We start from the raw sequence: 20,699 nt of genomic DNA on the forward strand, positions 1-20,699 counted from the left end.
CAGCCTGTGCCGTTGTGGGGGGCCCCCGCGCACGTGGGGCGGGGAGGGGCAGGGGGCGGGGCCGCGCGCACCGGATTGGCGGGGAGGGGGCGCGCGGCCCCGCCCGCGCGCGGCAGTGCGCGGTGACGTCACGTGGAGGGCGGGGCCGTGAGGGCGGGCGGGCGCTGAGGGCGGCTCGGGGCGGGACGGGCCCGGGACAGGCCCGGGACCGGTGAGCGGGGCCGGGAAAAGGTGGGGGACGAACAGAACGCTGCAGGCAGAGAGTCCTCGCAGGGGGAGAGGCCGCAGGACCGAGGCGTCCCTCAGCTGGAGCGTCTCCAGGCCGGAGCGCTCATGGACAGCTCAGGTTCGTGAGGAGAAGGAGCTGCTGCGGCTGAGGAGGGGCCTTAGAGCGCCTTCCAGTGCTCAAAGGGGCTCCAAGCGCCATGGAGAGAGACTTTGGACAAGGGCGTGGAGTGACACGACACAAGGAATGGCTTCACACTGATAGAGGGTGGATTTTGATTATAGAAATAAATTGTTCCCTGTGGGGGTGGGGAGGCCCTGGCACAAGCTGCCCCACAAGAGAAGCTGTGGCTGCCCCTGGATCGCTGGAAGTGCCCAAGGCCAGGATGGACAGGGCTTGGAGCAGCCTGGGCCAGTGGAAGGTGTCCCTGCCCATGGGTGACCTTTAAGCTCTCCTCCAGCCCAGAGCAGCCTGTGATTTATGTTTACAGGTGTCCAGCCCTGCACAGAGCCCTCAGGGTGACACATTCGGTCCTGGTTCAGGTTTCCAGACAGCAGCACCAGGTCAGGAGGGGTTGACCTGCTCTGGTAATGCACCTGACTTCTGTGACACCACCATCCACATACCAAAAGAATGAAACAATTACTGAAGAGTAACCCAGCAAGCATTCACAAAGTGGCTGTTACCAGGTTTGCACAGATCAGAGCTTTATTTTGCAAGAAAAAGTTGTAACTCAGGTTTGATTTCACCAAAGGAGCCTCTGTTAAAGTTACTAGGTGTAAAGTCCCTGTCTCAGCTTTGAAGATTAATTCCAGAGAAGTCAAATGATAAAGAGGTGGGCACAGTACACCCAGGAGCAAACTGCTGCCAGTTTCTATCAGCAGGGAAGTTTCTGTCCAGTCCAGAGGAGATTTGAATGTTTAACTCTGACCATCATCCAGCAGCTTTCCCAGCAAAAATTGTAAGATTGGGATAATTTATTAAATGTAAAAAAAGCCAAAAGTTGGAGAAGCCCAAGTTTAGAACTGCTTGAGGAAACTTCAGATAATGAGGTCCATTTCTGAGTGCAGCAGAGCTCTATGAACATTTAAATTTTGCTTCTGTGTAGAGCAAAAAACCTGAGAAATTCACTACAAATCTTTTTTCTTTCGCATATTTCCCTTATAAGCAATAGTACAGTCATCTAATCAAGGTGTTACACTCACCTTTAGAAGGTTCAGTGCAAATTAATTGCAAATAGATAATTATTACCTTAGTTCATTGCAAAGGTTGTTGCCAGGTAGTTGCCACACACAGTTGTGGCCGCTGTAGCCTTTCCTCCCCATCTGGGGTAGAATTTCAACATCACAGCAAAACTTTATTAACTGAAGTTACTTCCCACATACACAGAAATAAATTCTTGCAGGATGCAATTTGGACAGGCTGTTACTTTCATCTCCTAAGGCAGCGCTGTGTTCTCAGCATGGATGAAAGAGAATATTTTCAGGAATAAAATCCCCTGGGATTTCTGTAACCATGGTAACACGTATAGATAGCAGGCCTGGTTCTAACCCGTGTTTTATTGTTCCAGCAGTAAAGAACTGGGTTCTATAAATAACCATCCTGGCCACTGGAATAAAGTACTGGCCTTTTGCTTTCCCATCAAAATAAAATTTTAAAAGTTAATATACTGCTACAGTTAAACATTCAGGATAAAGTGCCAAGATCAGTTCTGTGATAAATCTAAGTGGGATGTCTTGTTTCCTAAGCCTCAGTAAGAAAGGGGAGAGTATTCAGATTTTTAATGAACACCAGATAAATATGAATTTTTTTGTAATAATAAATTCATATTTCACTGCTGAATAAATAACAGACCTTAAGCTTGAAATAAAAATTAAAAAATAAAAAGCATTCCCATCAAATTTTCATGTGTTTTATTGAGGTGAACATACACATGGTCCACATAGTCAATGAAAATAGTCATAAAATAATTTAAGAACTTGTGTTGAAAGGTATTAGCAGCACCATCGGTATTGGAATAGCAGAAAACACATCTCAGAAGGGCGGTTATGCCTGGATAAAATGCCATCGTTTGGAACAGGGGATGGGAATGGCTTTGTCAGATGCTCTGGGGAGTTGGAGTTTTTAAAACACACTTTTTTTGCTAAATACTTTTGACGATTATTGTTACAAAAAATACAACTAAATAAGATACTGCATAGTATTTTAATTAACATAAAATCGACACTGAGGTGTGTAAAGCAAGACTCAAATCTCTGCTTCCACATACATTTCATTTCTGAGTAGAGAAATCTAAAATTTAAAACCAAAATATAGACCTAGTGTATTCTCTAAAAGACACACTTTAGGTGGAACGTATCAGACTACGAAAATACATATCTTCCATTCTGTTTAATAATTTACTTTAGTTAAAAAGTTGTGAAATTCTCCTCACAAGAAGTGTATACAAATTGATGACTTTAGTAAATTAACAAAAAGGATTATTTTACTTTTTGTTTTTGTTTTTTTAAAACAAGGCTTAGCCCCGCCGTAACAATTATACAAGGAAGAAAAGAGACTACATTTATATGAAGGAATACAAATTTACACACATTTTACAGTGACTTATACCCTACACATCTACAAAATTCACAGTTATAATACAAGCAAGCACAAGGCTGGGATAAAGCTGTCAGATACCAAAAAATGTTCCTACTTTAAAAAAAGATCAACGGGAAGAGCTTCAAACTTGTGCACCCACTTGCAAGCTGGGCCGGGATGGCGAGGCCGCTGCCGGCAGGCTCAGCAGACGCACACGGCTTTCCTGGGCGGGTGGAACAGGGAGCTGCCGAGCTTCTTCTGCCCGCGGAGGCTGCGCCGCATCGCCAGCTTGGACGGCGTCCTGCGCTGCGGGGTGGCGGCCGCGCCCTCGCCCGGGCCCCGGCCCAGCCCCCGCCGCGGCTTCTTCACCGCCGGGCCCGAGTTGGATTCCTCCAATGTCCGCTTAAAGTTGGCCGGCGGCGTCCGCTCCGCGTCCTGCGCCTTTGTTTGGCCGTTAGGGGACACCTTGAAGCCTTTTTGGTCCGTGCCTGAATTGGCCGAGTTGGAAGGGGAGAGGCTGACTGACAAACCATTGCTGTAGGATTCCTGTAGCCTCAAAGCCAGGGCTTTGCTGCACTTCTCCTCCTGGGGGCCTGAATCCTTCGGGGTTCCTCCTGAGGAAGGTAAATTGCTTTTGGCAATCTCGTTTGGCAGCTCCAGGTATTGTTCTGAGAGCATGTTGCTGTGCAGGAGGGGAGGAATGGGCTCAGCAGCGTTCAGTCGTGGCCAGGGGTCATCTTCTAAAAGCTGAGGGAAAAGAAACAAAATATTTAGGCATAAATACAATCATAGACTCACAGAATGATTTGGGAAGGGACCTTAAAGATCTCTTAGTTCCAAACTCTGTCATGAGCAGGGACACCTTCTGCTATCCCAGCTTGCTCCAAGCCCCGTCCCACCTGGCCTTGGGACAGACTTTATCCTTTGAGGGTGGAGACAGTGTTTAGAAGTGCGACACTTTTAGAATTTCCCTAAACCTTATGAAAGGCAGAAGAATCCTACTCCAAAGCAGACTCATTCCTCTCCCTGTTGAGAGGTGGAGGGAGAGGTGAACTGCAGCTGTAGAACACAGATCTGCAGGCAGCTGCTGGGAATTCAGGAAAGAAGCGGTGCCTGTAATCTCTGCAATTTTCAGCAGCAGCATTTCCAACCCTCAGACAGGACTCCCCTCCATCAGACACCGACAGAGGCACTGCACTGCCCTCTGATTTCTGCACGGTCCCTGGCCAAGCACCATCAGGGCAAACAGCAGGAACAGGCTCCTGACCTTTGTTACGTTCAGCACTCTCAGTTTCTGCACAACCAGGTTAGCAGGGGCTGGACAAACTCCTCCTCACAGCTCTCCCCGCTGCCCACAGAGAGGGGCAATGTCAGACACAGCCATCTAAAAACAGTTCCTGTTCACTATGCAAAGTTACACTTCTTATTGCCTAGGGATTCCTCCAGCTCCATCCCTCACAACCTCTCCCCGGGAAGCACAGTCACAGAGATGTCCTGAGAACCAGGCACTTCCTCAACTCTGACCCTCATCTCTTCTGCAGCCTCTGAGAAGTGTTTTTGCCTCATTCTCAAGTTTTACCAACAGGAAAACGGGGACAATACTTGCTCTCACTATCCACGGGGGGATTATGAAAATTAGTGTTGATGCAGTGCTCTGAAGATAGGAATTCTGACCTTATTAAAGATTTAATTGTGAAGAAATCCCTGGTTACTCAGTGAGCCCTTCAAAAGTAAATTTCAAGGCCACACTACACACCGTCAGTGGAAGGCAAATGGCAGCTATTATTTTAAGAAAATCATGTGCTGGAAACTGAAATGCACACAGCTGAACCAGTCAGGGCAACACCTCAGGTGAATAAACAGACACTTCTGAAGTCACAGCCCAGAACAACTCCAGGTTTAATAAAATGCACTCCAAAAGAAAAGATAATCGGAATTGTTCCCAGCATCCACACTGGTTTTCCACTCCTCTCTACTCCTCTGTTGCTCCCCATGTGTAGACAAAACCATTTAGATAATATTCCTTTACTACATTTAGCAACACAAGAGGGAAGACCTTTAAGAATGGTATTTTAAAGGCTACTCTTCATCTCAGTTCCTGCAGAACCCAGAAGGACACCAGATCACAAACGCAGAGCAGCTCTGGCAATGCTGCCTCAGCTGCTCAATGTAATTTTTGACATTGTGTCACATAAAACTCAGTTTTATGTTTTTTATTGTGCAAGACATTTAATGTTGTGGCTCTTTTCCCCAACATCTCCTGCTGGTGCAAACAGCTGAGACTGAACAAGGCTTTGGGAAGGCCAAGGAAAGGCAGAGGATGGACTGCTGGAGAGTGATGTAACAAAACAGGAAAAATAACCCACAAGTCACCAATTTAATTTCTCAACAATCCAATCAATCTTTCTCACTGGCCTCAGGAATACTGGAATTAATTTGGTATTAGTAATTGCTGCCAGAAGGATAAGCAATTAAGAAATACTTTTGTTTAATTAAGAAACTTTGGTCTCCAACTCTTTCCAAATTAATTGTTTTGGCAGGTAGCAGCTGTCAGGAATCAAGGCCATCCCTGCTTCCTTCACAGAAACTGTGACTGAAAATTTTAGGAGCATTTACAATTTAATTTTTTTCTTCAAGATTTTGCTAGGTTTAAAGCTTTTTTCATGGCTTTTGCTCCACTAGATGAAAGGGGAGGAGACAAAGTTGAAGCTTGCCATTTTATTAGCAGCTTGTTTCTCCCAAGGGAATGTTCAAAACTCCCTTTCTAATTTCTGCTTTCTTTTCCTTTGCCCAAAGGACAAGTATCTGAAGATACTGCAGAACATCAAAGGACAGTAACTTAAATCAGGAGCAGCTGGTAATTACTGAAACAAACAGCCACTCATAACTACACTCCAGTTCTTAGAGGGGGGGAAAAAGCCACAAAACAGCAAAACAAAAACCCTCTGAAGAGCTCTGCTTTATGTTAATGGCTCAAACTCCAGAAAGACCTTATGTTACGATGTCTCTTCCTCCAACAAAGAACATCAAATCAACCAAAGGATGATAACAAGATCTCCCAGAACAGGAAGAAAATGTTCTTTACAGCAACATGTGTTGGAACAAATTAACCTTAAAAAATAAAATAAAAGCCCAACCACAACCAAACAAACCCAAATCAAAGCACCCCCTGTCAGGAACACATTCACAATCTGCAATCCCTGGGCTGGGCAAGCTACACAAGCAAGACAGAATGAAAAACTGCAGCCCAGCCTAAAAATTAAGGGGATGTGTTGGGTTCTTGCTCTTCTAAACCTCTGGTCCCCACTCTGGTTCCTCTCTCTCTCAAAAGGCTGCCTTGGATTTTGGGGAGGATCTCGGAAAACTTACTTGTAAGAAACAATACATTTCAAGGTTTGTGAAGTTACAGTACTAATTTCTCCCACATTAGGGAGGGAGCACAGATCAACAACTACCAATAAACAACCATCAGCAATTCTGAAAATTCATACATTGGAACACTGAAGGCCGAGTGTTAATGTCTTTTAAGAAACATTGTTAAAAGTTGGTCCATTCCTCCAAACCTTTGCACGTGGAACTATTGAGGATATGTTAAATTCCTGGATTACAACTGTAGCTTTCACAGAATATCCAGAGCTGGAGGAGACCCACAAGGGTCATCGAATGGCGACACCATGTTTTAGCCAACTGAGCCAACCTCAGCAATAGATTATCTAGACATACACAGTAAACATTCAAAATTAAAACAAAGCAACATTAAAGGGTGATGTAAACTGACAGGTCAGGAAAGTTTCTACAAGTATAGCTTCATCTCTGGCAACGCTCTGATTGCTCCAGGGAGCTGGGGGAAGGCAGAAAGGGACCACAGAGAGCCCTTACCTTGAGCGGGGGCGTGCAGCAGCGGGAGGGGGTGAGGCTGCAGGCGTCGGGGCTGCTGTAGCTGGGCCCCTCGGCCAGGTTGAGCACCAGCTCCTCGTCGCTGTCCCAGCGGCCGCGCTCGCGCAGGGGGGCGATGCAGATGACAATGGCGCTCGTGTTGTCCGCCCGCAGCATCCGCTGCCTCCAGCGGCCCAGCGCCCGCCCCACCAGCATCCGCGCACACGACTGCCGCGCCTCGCCCTGGGGACACGGGGACACGGGGGTCACACAGAGCCACCAGCACCTGCCCCGGGACACGGGGGTCACACAAAGCCACCAGCACCTGCCCCGGGACACGGGGAGTCACACAGAGCCACCAGCACCTGCCCCGGGACACAGGGCAACCAACACACAGGGCAACCAACACACAGGGCAACCAACACACACACAGCCGCCAGGCACCTCATGCCACACAGACACCATTCCTATAAACCACGCCCCAAAGTGCCCCCATTCAGAAATCCGAATCAAAACACATCTTCCTTCGTAACAAAATACGCCTTTTAAATTGGTTTGTGGTGTAATCCACATATATACAGTGCTTTAAACAGTGTAAATAGTTTGTAACTCATCAGTAGCTTGTAATAGGTTGGAACACAACCTACAGCCTTTCCAAAGTCCCTCACGGGGTTTGCAGAGTGTTTACGCTCTGTTGCTCCATATGAATTGTCAACTGTTTTGTAAAATAAATCAGAGAATAATTTAATTCAGTCTAAACAACTGTCTGCATTATAACGTGCACCTTAATGTAATAATGTAAAATAAATTTAATATTCAGACAGCATTTTGAGTAACTTCCTTAGAGAAGAAACTCATTCTCTCCTTTTTTACTCATAAACACCCTGCTAGTCAAATTTCCCCAAAACAAAAAGCAAATACCTTAAGATCCCTGGTATTTAACATCAGCCACATTGTAACAACTTTTATCATGTGGCAAAACCATCACTATGCCTAAACCCCACCAACTCTGTAGGGTACTTTTCACCCCTACCAGACTGAGCAATTTTTAGAGGTAACAAGTATGAAATTTCCGCACTGACTTCTGGCCACTGCTCTCACCATGAAATACTTCTTCTCCTCATGATCCTGGCACATGGAGATGGCATCCTGAGGTGGGATCATGTTCCAGAGCCCGTCACTGCCAAGGATGATGTACTTGTGCTTCTGGGGGTCGATGGTGTGCACGCTGGTGTCGGGCTCAGGGGACACAACAAATTCCCCACTGTAGAAGTCGTAGCTCCAAAGATCACCTGGCAAAGCAGAAAATGGGTTGGAAGTGTTACATAACACATGAGACATCTCACTCTTGGAAAATAGAGAAAAATGTTCCCAGGAAAACCATCCCCCACCAGCCTTGAGTCATCAGCAGGAACACAAAGATATTCCAGCCCAGTCACGGCTCAGCTGCTGCCACCTTCCAATCATATTTAACTTAAACCAAGCTGTATTCAGAGGTCTTCTACTCTCTTAAAACAAGTATTTGTGGGAAAAGGAGAAATGGAACAGAGTAATACCTAGAAAAATGGTGAAATCTCAGTCACTGTCCAAACTAAAACCTATTTGAATTAATCAAGTTCTCCTTAAACTGAAGTAAAACCTTGATTTGTTGATCCCACACCAAATGTGCAAATATTTTTGTGTGCAGGTGCCACAGGAAAGGGACAAAGGAAAAAGCAAAGGAGGAGACTGAAGCCTTTTCCCTGTTAAATTCCCTTTGCCATTCCTTTTCCTCCCACAGCACGAGCATCACTTGCAAAGCCACACAGGGCTCTCTGCAGCTGAACACCATGTGCCAAGTTTGGGAGCTGGAGAGAAGCCACAGGAACACGGGCACTGCCTGAGCTCCAGCAGGAAGGCAGAAAATCAGAGCTCAAGCCTCTCCCTAGGACGGCCTCATGCAGGGAACATTTCTATTTTTAAATCTCTCTCACTGTGTGAATGAGTTTGGGGTCACCTCACCAGAAACAAAGCTGAACAACACATCTGAGTCAAATCATCCGCTGATTCAAGAGCTCCCTCCAAACCATCCTCAAGTAAAAACCACTCCAGCAGAAAAATGCATTTCCACATCAATTTATTTCAATTCTATTTATCAAGTATACTTGAAAAATTAAAAACCTTTTCTAAGGCTGGGCCTTCAAATCAAGAATGGTAATTATTTGCCCTAACAATTCCTTTTTATTTATTTCCATGTTCACAAACAGCTTCCTATAGTGATAAGCAACAAAAAGTAACATTATTATTATTACTTGCAAGCACTGACTACATTTTTCTGTGCAGAACACACAGCTTTAAAAGCAGAAATTAATTAAAATGTCAGAGTTGAGCAGCAAACAGAAGCTCAACAACTCAAACTCAAGAGTAAGGTTTTGTCAGGCTCTTCCTTTGCTGGACAAAGCCTGAAGCTTCTTCCACATCCATCAGCACCCTTTTAAAGACAATAAATAAGCGTTTTGTCTTCCTCCTTGCCTCCATTAGCTTTGCCTTAAGCTATCAACCAGTTGAAAAGACTTTTCCAGAATCAGGAAAGGGAATACTTCAACTCAATTACCCCACTCCACCGCAGCCAGCAGGGCCGGCCCATCCTCATTAAAGCCCCGATTCTGCCCGGCTGCAGCAGCAGCAGCCCCGCAAGCACATGCTGCTAATGAGAGCTAATTAAAAGCCAAGCCTGCTCCTACAGAGGTGCACTCGGCTGCCACAGGCTCCCAACAAAGCCAGCTGGCAGCGAGACCAAAATAAATACTGTAACACGAGAGCTGAGCTCCGGCACGGCAATTATTGGATGTGAATTGCCACGGAAAGTCCTCCTGCACTCAGAGTTTCTCACATCGATCGCTCTGTCACGGCCACAGCAGGTAAAATAAACAGGAGCAGCATCAATTTCCAATGTACATAATATTTTTACACGTCCATTTCCCACTTTGTTCATATTCACGTAGGAGAAATGACAACATGTTATTAGGCGAATCGGTTTTTTATTAAAAATACTGTGCTGGGTGATAAAAATAACCTGATGTTCATTCATTTGGGTTCATCTACACACACGTCATCATGTCCATCTGCTGCCCTTCCCGAGGAGGCAGCCAAGCAACCATGGCACTGATTTCAGGGGATCTGCTCCAAGAGGAAGAGGTCTCCTTGCAAGGATAACTGGGAATATCACAGTGGCCACAAGGCCGACTCCGAGGGTCATAAACTTGCTGAAGGCACAGAGTGACTCTCACAGATCCGTCCACTCTGAGCCCACCAAGGCCAACCCATCTCACAGGGTGGGGGACATTCTCTTTCCCCCCCCGAAGGGCAGAGCTCCCCAGCCTAAGCCAGAGCCTCCTGGAGCTGTGGCCAGCTGTGTCCCCTCCCTGGCCAGCTGGAGAGCTCAGCGTCCCCAGCAGCCCAGGAACACAAGCCTGGAGAGGTGCTTTCCATGGCAGCCTCTGTCACAACTCTGGGAAGGGAAAAGGCAGAGGAGAGCAGCCAGAAAGCAGAGAACACGTTTCCCTGAGCATTTCAAAGTGCTCTGAAGTCTTTAATTCTGTTCCAAAGCAAGCAGACAGAGCAGTGACCCTCTGGCAGCCTGGGAAGCTGGGATGTGCCAAAGGCTGGTGTTACAGGGCTGGAATGCCAGGCTCTCAGGCTGCTATTTGGGAGCCAGACTATTTTTGTTCTCAATTAAAACCCAAACATTTACAAAACTCTTGACAATCTTGTTCTTTTAAAACTTACACACCGGGAGCATTTCTTTCAGTGTGAGGTTTGCACATTTCTTTTCCAAAAAAAAAATTATTAATGTAGTTCCTTCCATATCTTCCAGAAAAACCTGTTTCTTAGTCCTGACTCAAACCAGAATAACATACAGAGATCTACACTACATCCTACAAAATGAAATAGATGCTTGAAATCAGATACTAAAGGAGCAGGAAACTAATTCAGCTGCCTGTAAGAATATATCAAACTCTGCAGTCTCTCTTATCTGCTTACTGTTACCTTATAAATACAACAACAAACCTACTTCTAAGTCAACTGCTGCCAGGGAAGTAATTGAAGTTACAAACAAAAGCACCCATCACACAAGTGGGCTGGATTGGATTAAGCCCAAAGCTTTCTTAGAGCAAAAGCATGTCCAGAAATCACATAAATCAAGTCTTTTGTTTCTGGTGATGCTGTTTTGCATATAAAAACAGCTTTTGGTTTTAATAGAGGAAAGAAAACTACTTTTATAACTCAGTCCAAAACAAAACCCCAGTTTGATTAATCCCAGAGCTTTTAAAATCAAAGTTTTTCTCCACAAAGAGCCACAGGTGCCTTCATAGGATGTGTGCAACACAGAGATCCCCAGAGCACAGCACACACTCTACATTTGGCACAGCACACTTACTATTTTGTCTCAGGGCTGAAGAAAATTGTACAAGCTAAGGCAAGACATCCTATGGACAGGAAAAGAATCCCAAATGCACCTCAAGTTTGTCTGGTTTTATAGAGATAAAACAGAAAGGCGATTATCAACAGAAGCTGGAAATTGCTGTGCAGTACTTAAATACAACTTATAGAATTCCATGTGATTGATCTTCATGGTGGGGCCTACAATGGAGCAGGAAGGAAAAACTGAGTGGCAGCTGTGTCTACTCTGTTTGGTAATTAAAAAAAAAAATAGTTAAATGCATGTAAAAAAACCCTAAAAACTTATACAGGGATTTCCTCAGATCATTTGAGGTCAGCCATAGCCTCTTCTGCAGGATTTCATGGTATGTGCATTCAGAGAGCATCACAAAACAGTGCTGGCACCCAGTCAGTTGTTCTGGAAAACAGCTTCCCTATCCCTGTCAAAGATTCCTGCCGCAGCTCCACATGGAGTCCCTGTTCTGGTGCAGAACTCCTCCTAGAGGGCAGCAGGAAATTCCTGTTCTGAGGAAGAGTCACACCTGTACGGCGGAGGCTGCTCCACCTAAAACACAGGGGTGAGTCTATTATATTCCTACAGAAAAACCAGGGAAAGCAGAGTTCATGTTCCTGCAGGAGGGAGTGGTTGAACTAACGGGTTCCTGGCTCAGGTTTCATCATTCATTCATTTAAACACCTCCCAAACACTGCCAGGTGATCCCTCACTACAGACTCATGAATATCTATTACAAAGCAAATTAGTATAAAAAAACAGATGTTCTCATTGCCCAGAAAAGATCAGCAGAAGTAGCTGTGAAAATACAGAACTCTGCTACAGCTTAAAATGTTTCATTGGAAGCCACAGAAACCTGCTGTGTACATTAAAGCAGCTTACAGATGCCTTACAGAGACAGCACAAAGCCCAAATATTTCTGACTTGTTATGGGGCTATAAATAAATTAAGCATTATTTAAATACTTAAATACAGCCACTGTGCATACCACAAATGCTTATTTTAGGGCAGAAGGACACTTCTGACAATCAGAATGGGAAAGGGGAGGTCAACAGAATTAATCTGGCCAGAAGGATTTCTTCTGCACCAGGATTTTCTGCTGGCTGAATATTTGACCAATGCAACTTTTCCACAGTGCTGGGGCCAGCCTCCCCTCCTGCCTGGCTCCCAGTTGCAATCACAGCAACAAAAGATGCATCAAAATTAAGAGTCCACTTTTTGCAATCCAGGAGGAACACCTCCCCTGTCCTGCAGGAGGGAACAACAAGGATATGCTGCTCAGGGGACGAAGATTTGTTTGCTACTCACCTATTAACTCCAAAGGATTTACTCAAACTCTCAAGTTTTCCTAACCACAAACTAAACTCTATCCTATCTAAAATATGACACAAAAAGACTTTCAGATACTGAGAAAAAGTCTTTAAAATTAAACTTTTTAAATTTTCAGGCATCTATGACTCTGCTTGACATGCAGCTGTCTTTTCCGTGTTCTTTATCACTGCAAAATTCTCCTTAACCCTGGACGAATCCCTGTAGCACAGCTATTCCTGCCCGTGAAATCAGACACAGCAAGGCTCTGGAATGATCCAGACCCTGGTCCCAGGACAGCCTGTCCCCATGGGCACTGCCAGCTGACCCAGGAGCACTGACAGCACTGCCACAGCTCTGCCAAGCTGCCAGCAAGGAGTTACATCACAGCACAGCTCTTACAGGTAAAAACCACAATCCCATAAAATCAAACCTATTCTGGGTATATCTGCATAGAAGATTCTTCACTGCACAAAGAGAAAAAAAGGAACAGTCAAAGATTGGCATTTTGCAACGCAATTTAAGGGGAAAAATTACCAGAAACACTAACATTCATGGGTAAGATACATCCAATAATTCACTTAAGAAGTACTTCCCAAAAACCATTCATCTCAAGTTTTCTAGTACTGCAATATCCCTTTATGTCCTTGGAATGAGATGCTCCTCAAAGACAGTTTCTCATTTCTAGTGCTCCCATAAAGGCAAGTTAAAGTTAAACAGATTTGACTTTCATCCCATTCTACACCAAGTCTTTAAAAAAAAAATTCTCCACAAAAGAAAGACTGAAGGAATTCATACACCACCCAGTAAAACTGAATTTCTGACACAAATGAAAACGTACAAGCCCTGTGTGTCTCCAGGAGGGAGAGCACCTTGGTCTCTTTCTCTTGGGACTGTAATTTTTGATTACTTGGTGGTAAAATTAAGTCCCATCCTTTGTAGGGCTGGGGCTGAAAACCCTGCAAGTTGTAAGGCACATTCTTCTCTCCCCAATGCCACCTTTTACAGCTTTATTCAAAAAATAAATCATCGTATTTAAAATACACTTAAAAAGCCCAGACTTTCAGAAGGCGAGTGAGGAAACCCCTGTAAACTCCCTGTTTTGGCAAGCCAGGGGATAAATTGAGCTCAGGGGACTCACCGAGGGCCCTGGCCACAGCCAGGAAGGGGATCTGGTCGATGACGGTGCTGCGGCGCACGGGGCCGTTGTGGGTCAGGCGCGGCCTCTTCCACACCACGCGGTTCACACCAGACTTATTGATCACACTGAAAGCACCACAGAGGCAGAGGTTAGACAGGAATGAGGAAGTTGGCATCAATGAGGCAAAAACAGTTAAACATGCAAAAGTGGAGGCAATAGAGATGGCACCCTCAGGGAAGCCCACAGCACAATGAAGTATTTCAAATCACACGAGAGCACTTCAATAGTTCCATATAAAGCCAAGGGGGAGAGTGAGAAGGACAGAGGAAAATAAAAAACAAAGGAATGAAGACCCGGAAGAAATTCTGGCTGGTTACAACATATGCAAGAGTGTCTTTAATCTGTCAGAGACAGAGCAGAACTGGATTTGCCTCCCTCAGATGAGGACTGTTAACACCAGCTACCTCAGGCTTAAATATCACACAGTTCCTGCTCCAGTCTTCTCCATCTCCCCAAATTTGGCAGTACAGGGCAGCACAGAATAGTTGAAACAACAGAAAAGAAAGGAGCAGCCTCCTGAAAGGATTTGCTTAATGGAAGGAACACCAACAGGAGGCAGGCACAAAAGAGGAATTGTCTCCAGTTGGTGTCTGCAGGAAGCAGGAGATAGGGAGAACAGCTCTGCATTTGCATGTGAACACCTGCTCTGAGACACTGAGCACTGGTTTAGCTCTCCCAGATGGCACTGGAGGGTCAAAACAGCTACAGAGCAAATAACTGGGGCAGCTGTGTCAGGCAGGGAAGAAAGAAGAATGGAGCATGAACCATCAAGGAATAAGAGCTAATGAAACCAGGAACTAGCAAAGCTTGGTCCCAACCAAACTAGGAACTAGATACTTGAAAGTTCCTTTCATCCAAGGAACAGCCACTGGTAATTAGAAACTGAGCAGCTCTGGAACAGCCTCAAGATTCCTCATGCTGAAGCCATTCAAGATGCACTTCCTGACACTTCAAAGGCATTAACAACAAGGGCATGTTCAGCTCCATCCAGAGCACGGCAAAGTCACAAACACCACATCCTAAAACTCGATCTCATCCACTTGTACAACTAATGACCACACAAAGCTCACTTCAGTCACTATTGGAAAAAAAACCTCATCCCACACTAAGACCGTTACAGGGAGAAATATCATTTTAATGGAAGATTCCATCATGTTCTCCCATTAACTGTTCCCAGTTTGCTCTCATGAAAGACCAGACATTCCCAAGCACAGCTGCACAGTTCCACCTCATTCCCACCATGTGCCTCACAGCCAGTCTGGAAAAATCAGGAGGGGCACCAGGGAAAAAAAAAAAATTAAAATTAACCATTCCTGTAGATACTAAGTTTCAGGGGAATGCTTTCTTTGAACCTTCAGAGATCTCCAATCTCTAAGAAATACCTTGGAAACCTACAGCAAAACTGCAGGTTATCCCTCCTGCAAAACAGCCTCTGATCAACTCCCACCTGCCACAGACACAAATATCTGAAGGTTAATGGGCTGACAGGGTTCCCAGATGAATGATGTCAACAGGAAAACCTTCAGTGATCCCTGCTCCGAGGAGGAAACCGTGCCCATCCATCTGGTGCAGCACCAGGAGGACGCAGAGCTCCCAGATCCGAGCCCTGGGGGCTGTCTCCAAATATTTGTGCCACCTGACAGAGCCCTGCCTGCTTCCCCTCACTCCCAGGGAACACATACCCACCCCAGCTCAGATGTTCCAACATCTGCCAGTTCCCGCCAGGGAAGGAATGGCCCCTGGAAAGACAGGTGCTAAACCACGGCCTTAAACACAGCAAAGGCAGGGTTTTGTTTCAAATCCAGGATTTTTCTTACGTTCCCTAAGTAGAAGCTTTGAGAAGCCTACTCAACAGCTGCCATTGTCATCTCAGGGACAATGCAGAACGCCTGAGAAATTATAGTGTTGTGACAAACTGGATATTCCAGACCTCGTATCATTTTACCTGTAGGGAAAGGTAATTTGCCTAACCCACCAGTTCCTCAGAATTTAAAGGGATATAGGCCAAAAATTACCATCTCCACTTGCAAAAAGTTGTTGGTGAACATTTAGAATTGTAACCACCCCTCAGCTGCATGATCCACCAGGAAATTAAAATTCTGGGTGTACTATAAACCACTAGCAAAAACCACAACTGTCTAACAATGGATCCCTGTAATTTATTCCCCAATAAGCTGTTAAAAACAAAAAAATAAGAGGACAAAAGAGAAACAGCTGAGATTCAGCTCCTCGTGTGCCCTCCCAAAACAAGCTCAAGCTTAGTTCAGTGAAAGCAGACACACTTACCTGCCCCCAAGGCCTTCAATTCTCTCCCTTTCTTTGGGAAGTTCTGGCTTGTGGTCCTGTGTCACCTCCACAGCTCTCACAAAGTCATCCTTGGGGTCATCCTGGACCCCCAGCACCACTCCCGAGTCGCCCACGTGGGCCACGTACATCTTGGAGCCGCGGATGATCACCACGCTGGCCGTGGTCCCCGACGTGCTGGGCAGGCCTGTCATGGTCTTGGGCCACTCTGCTGCAAGGAGAAACGAGGCAAGGAACAAACAAAAACCGTGGGTTTAGTTCTGTGGAACTGGGAGTGCCTTGAAGGGTGTTTCAAAGGCTTGTGGGATGTTACAACACAGCCTGAGCTTAACCACAGCCAGGCCAAGCAGTGTCCCCAGGTCCCCCCACTCCCTTAACATCCCTCCCAAGCCTCAGCTTAAACTGACACAAGCATCAAAGCACCACGATAGGGTTCAAAAAGCTGTTTCTTCTGGTTTGATATCCCAAGCATCACTAGAAGAACACAGGGGAAGACGTGCTCTTTGGGGGCTGAACAGGATCAACCAAGTGTTTCATTGAGATTTACTCTCCACTTCCCTGTCTGAAGTAGTAGAAACGTCATAAATTCAGTTATTTGCCTGGATATTTGATTGGCAGTCAGGATTTGTGGACATTCCTGATTCCCCTGGGAGAAAAGCTGCTATTTTATTTTCATAGGCTGAACAACAGCATTTTAGGCTGAATAATGTCTCAAATGTTTTATTCACATTTCCCTTTGGAGAGCTGAATAATTCAGGCTACTTCAAGTATGCGCTCCTTAAGTTCTACAGGAGATATCCCTGGAATTCAGAGTAATAACATACCTACACTGGTGTCAACTATACGTGGTCAGGGAAATCTCTCTCAACTGCTTTGTCCTCAAACCACTTCTATGAACTCGCTGTTAAATTACTCTCCCCGGTTACATCCAATCCAAATTTCTCTTTCATGCCTTTCCTATTTTTTATCTACACACTCAAACTCATCTTCTCCCAAAACTGCACAAATTGGGTGAATCAACACCCCCATTGAGCCAGCCCAGCCACACCATCCTCCTCCCCACCTCAGCACCCACAAAAACCAGGCTCAGCTCCCAGTTATCAGTTGATTCCAACTGTCAACAGCAACCTCATGTTTCTTCTTCACTGCACCCACTCACGTCTTCAGACAAACTCCAAAGGGAGCCTCATCTCCCTGTCACATTCTATCTCCTGCGCTTCACAAGTCAGGCTCACACAGCACAACACAAAAATTCCACTGTGACACAAGCTGTTTGCAGGAAATACCTAACTCAGGCTGCCAAAGCACTGATTTCTCTACTTGTGCCTGTGGCACAACAAACACACAGCAAATAAACACACGAGGAAAGAAAAGAAAAACACAGTTACACCTTACCCTCTGTGAAAACAGGTATTTTAACCTTCTAAAGCTTTAAACGGAATCAAAAAAAAAAAAAAGAGGAATTAAAGTTCTAGCGCTACTGAATGATGTTCAGGTGCCTGAGGGAAGAAGACACTGAAGACAACTGATGGAGAAAGAGAATTTGGAGAAGCAGAATTCACAGGCAGTATGAAGACAAAAGCTGCATTTCCTCAGCGTGAGCTACCAAGACATCCAGCATCATTTAAACATTTAAGTTCCAGCAGTTCTAGCTTTGTGTTCTAAATACTAAAACACACTTTCTCCCTAGGAACAGCTTTATTTCAAGAACACAAACATTCAATCAGCTTATTGGAAGTACTTTGTCTGGCAGTTTTAACTGTGGATATTAAATCTAACACATTCCAAATGGAAAGCAAACAAGGGAGGAAGCCAAGTGGTAATGAGGACTTCAACCATGCACTTAACAGAAAACAAGCTGCAACTAATGAGTTTCTGTCAGTGTAACAACCCCTGAACAGCAATAAAATATATTAGAGAGTCAAATCAGTCGTTATGGGGATGGGGAGCAGAGAGAAGGAAATCACCCACTTGTGGGAGAAAGAATGATGCAGCAGCCTCAGATTTTAGGCTCAACAAAACCAGGAATTATCTGCCTGTCATCCAGGGACTGTAGTTCATGCCTTGCTCCTGTTCAGAGATAAGTATTAGATACAGCTCAGTTCTCTCTTTAGAGATTGTGTCTCACCAGAAACCAGCAAAAGTGTCAAAACTGCTGGGTTTTCTTCTGAGCCCAAGTATTAAATAAAATCAAATCCATGTACCCAAGTCCTCCACGGATCAGGAGCATCAACAGAACATCTTTCTAAAACATTTTTCTCCCCTCTACTTGAAAACCACTGGCCTTCACACTCAGCTTTGTAACTTTGAACTCATAAACTCAACTGATTCTGTAGCCTCCAAAATGAACTCTGACTCTAGAAGCTCTTTAGAATTCAGAGAATTTTATTACTATAGAATTAATACCAAAAATGATCACCAGCTGTAAAGGGGTGTTTTTCTGCTTTTTCTGCTACTGTCATGATCCCTGTGGTTTGTGTCTATCAGGGATAGACGGGATGACACCAGAACTTCCAACAACCAAGAGAGCAGTCGAGTACAAGCTTCCCTTCCAACAGCCAACTGCAAGCAATAAAGACTCCGTCCTCCACCCCAAAATTCCAAACCATTCTCCCACACACTTCAAGATACCAACATACCCAGTCTCCATTTCATGTCCACAGTGTCACCAACACACAGCTAAAGAGCTGCTTTACACATGGTAATATGGAAAATTATTGCCTGTCAGTAGAACTCACGCTGGGAATCTGCAACACAGGATGAAGTTATAAACTAGAGATAATAATGGGTTTGTCCCACAAAACTCAGGCTATTAAGCACGTGCAGCAGGAACCAGGAGGAGCAAACATGCTCTGGAGTTTACTAAACAGCCCACCTCGAAGTGCCATCAAGGGCTCCCAGCCAGAGCTGTGTTGTTTCTCACAACAATTTAAATTGCTTCCACAACCCCGGTGCTGTTTGCTAAACACTCATTACTAAACAGAGCTTCCTGCACTCGGGCACTTCTCCTCCCTGCCTTCGGTGCTCACACAGAGTTCCAGTGACAAATACCACACCAGGGACACAGCAGCCAGAAACCTGAACTCCTTATCTTCCCCCCTCCATGCCATCGCCCCCTGTTCACACATTTTGCTCCTTATCATCCAGCCCTGCAGCCCAGGAGGTCCCACACCCCATTGCCAAGGCTGTGGTCAGGTTCTGGGGCTTCTAAAATTCACACCCTTCCCTCCGTGCTCAGTACCAGTACGCCCTCAAACTCACTGTTCCTTCCCCTCTATCTCCTCAAGTATCTGACATTTGCACAACTTCTCTATTTTGCTATTCAAGAAAAAGGAAAATGAAACTGTTTTGAAAGTATAATTTCCCCCCACCCTCCTGAATCACTTCGTTGAAAGCCCGAGGTACTCTGAGTGCAATTCTTGCTTTTCAGGTTTCCCTCCCAAGCCAAACTGTCACTGTCACTATTTTGGATCCAGTTTTACTGTGTTCCACACCTCTCCTCACACACTGTACGCTGCTCTTGCTTTTTCTCTGAGGTTTTTGAATGCCTAAATGCCTAAACAATACACACACATTCTACACATTCTATATAAACAACCACGCTCTAAGTCAGAACCTTCATCTTACGAAGAAAAAAACCCTTTCAGAAACTCAAACTGCAGCCTCACAAGACCTCGGGGAGAAGGATGAGTATAGGAACGATGACTGTCACTTGTCTGGGCATGCTCCTCTCCTTAACACTTACTTATTTACGACCACAACTTCTATGCTACTGCAGTTAAACAACTAATACAGGCATAAATACATAACGATGACATATATTTATACATCAAAATCATCCTCAGGATACTAAGTGTGTTTTCTATTTTGTCAGGGACACTGCGTATCCCCCATGCTCACACAACGTGAGCGAGTTATAAACCAGCCACATTTCAATCCTTCCATCGGGACTCACAAAAACAGTTGGAAGCACCGTTAGGGAAAAACCCCGTTCCCGGCCCATTTCAGTTTGTTAAAATTACTTTTTTTTTTTTTCTTCTCATGATGCAAGGGAAATCTAAGGGGGAATTCAGTCCGATTCTCCAAGGCAACAAGATGAAGACCTCCCCAATGAATCGAATTTGGAGATCGACGTGTACTAACACCCTGAAAACAAACTGCAGCCCTACCATCGCACCATTCCCAGCTACGTAACACAACAGCGTGTCCTCGCCCTGTGTTTACATCTTTCTTCTCCCAGCGTGCCCTCCAGTTTTTCTTGTTTTGCCGAATTACTCGACTCAACGGCTGGGATCCCCTCCCGCGCTCCGCCGCGATTCCCGGCGCGGGGACGGCAGCGATGGAGGGAGGGAGGCGCTCACAATAGTGCGGGAGAGGGGGAGGAAAAGGCGGCTGGGAAGCGGCGCAGCGCGGGCGGAGCGGGGGCGGGCAGGGGGGGAGCGGAGCCCGCGGGAGGGCGCGGAGGGTCCGCGGCGGGCGCTGGGACTTACGCAGCTTTTTCCACATGGCGCGGTGGCAGGCGATGAAGCCCTTGCGCAGGGCCGCGCACACCTCGGCCGGCTCCGCCGAGGAGAAGCCCTTCTGCTTCTTGATGAAGCCCCACAGGTTCTCCCGGGCGAACTGGGCCGCCTCCCGCCCGCCGTGCCCGTCGCAAACGGCGAAGAAGGCGACGGAGCGGCGCGGCCGCCGCCCGGGGCCGGTGCCGGGGAGCTGCGCCCCGTCCTCGGCCGCCCGCGGGGTCCCCCCCCGCCGCCGCCCGCTCTCGGCCG

General features: G+C 45.9%; 1 protein-coding gene across 1 annotated transcript in view; it reads right to left on the reverse strand.

The window, feature by feature from the left end:
• Positions 1-2,122: 2,122 nt before the first annotated feature.
• PPM1D (protein phosphatase, Mg2+/Mn2+ dependent 1D) overlaps positions 2,123-20,699 on the reverse strand; it is a 21,790-nt gene continuing 3,213 nt past the window's right edge. The window contains exons 2-7 of the mRNA XM_042026597.1: positions 20,421-20,691; positions 15,913-16,141; positions 13,567-13,691; positions 7,784-7,974; positions 6,686-6,925; positions 2,123-3,553 (exon numbers count right to left, since the gene is read on the reverse strand). Coding sequence (XP_041882531.1) covers positions 3,008-3,553; positions 6,686-6,925; positions 7,784-7,974; positions 13,567-13,691; positions 15,913-16,141; positions 20,421-20,691 — 1,602 coding nt within the window. The 3' untranslated portion in view covers positions 2,123-3,007. The remainder of the gene's footprint in view (positions 3,554-6,685; positions 6,926-7,783; positions 7,975-13,566; positions 13,692-15,912; positions 16,142-20,420; positions 20,692-20,699) is intronic.

Source organism: Corvus kubaryi, unplaced genomic scaffold (genome assembly GCF_017639235.1).
Source record: "Corvus kubaryi isolate FWS band 111438036 unplaced genomic scaffold, C.kubaryi_AGA036_p1.0 37284, whole genome shotgun sequence".
NCBI lineage: Eukaryota > Metazoa > Chordata > Aves > Passeriformes > Corvidae > Corvus > Corvus kubaryi.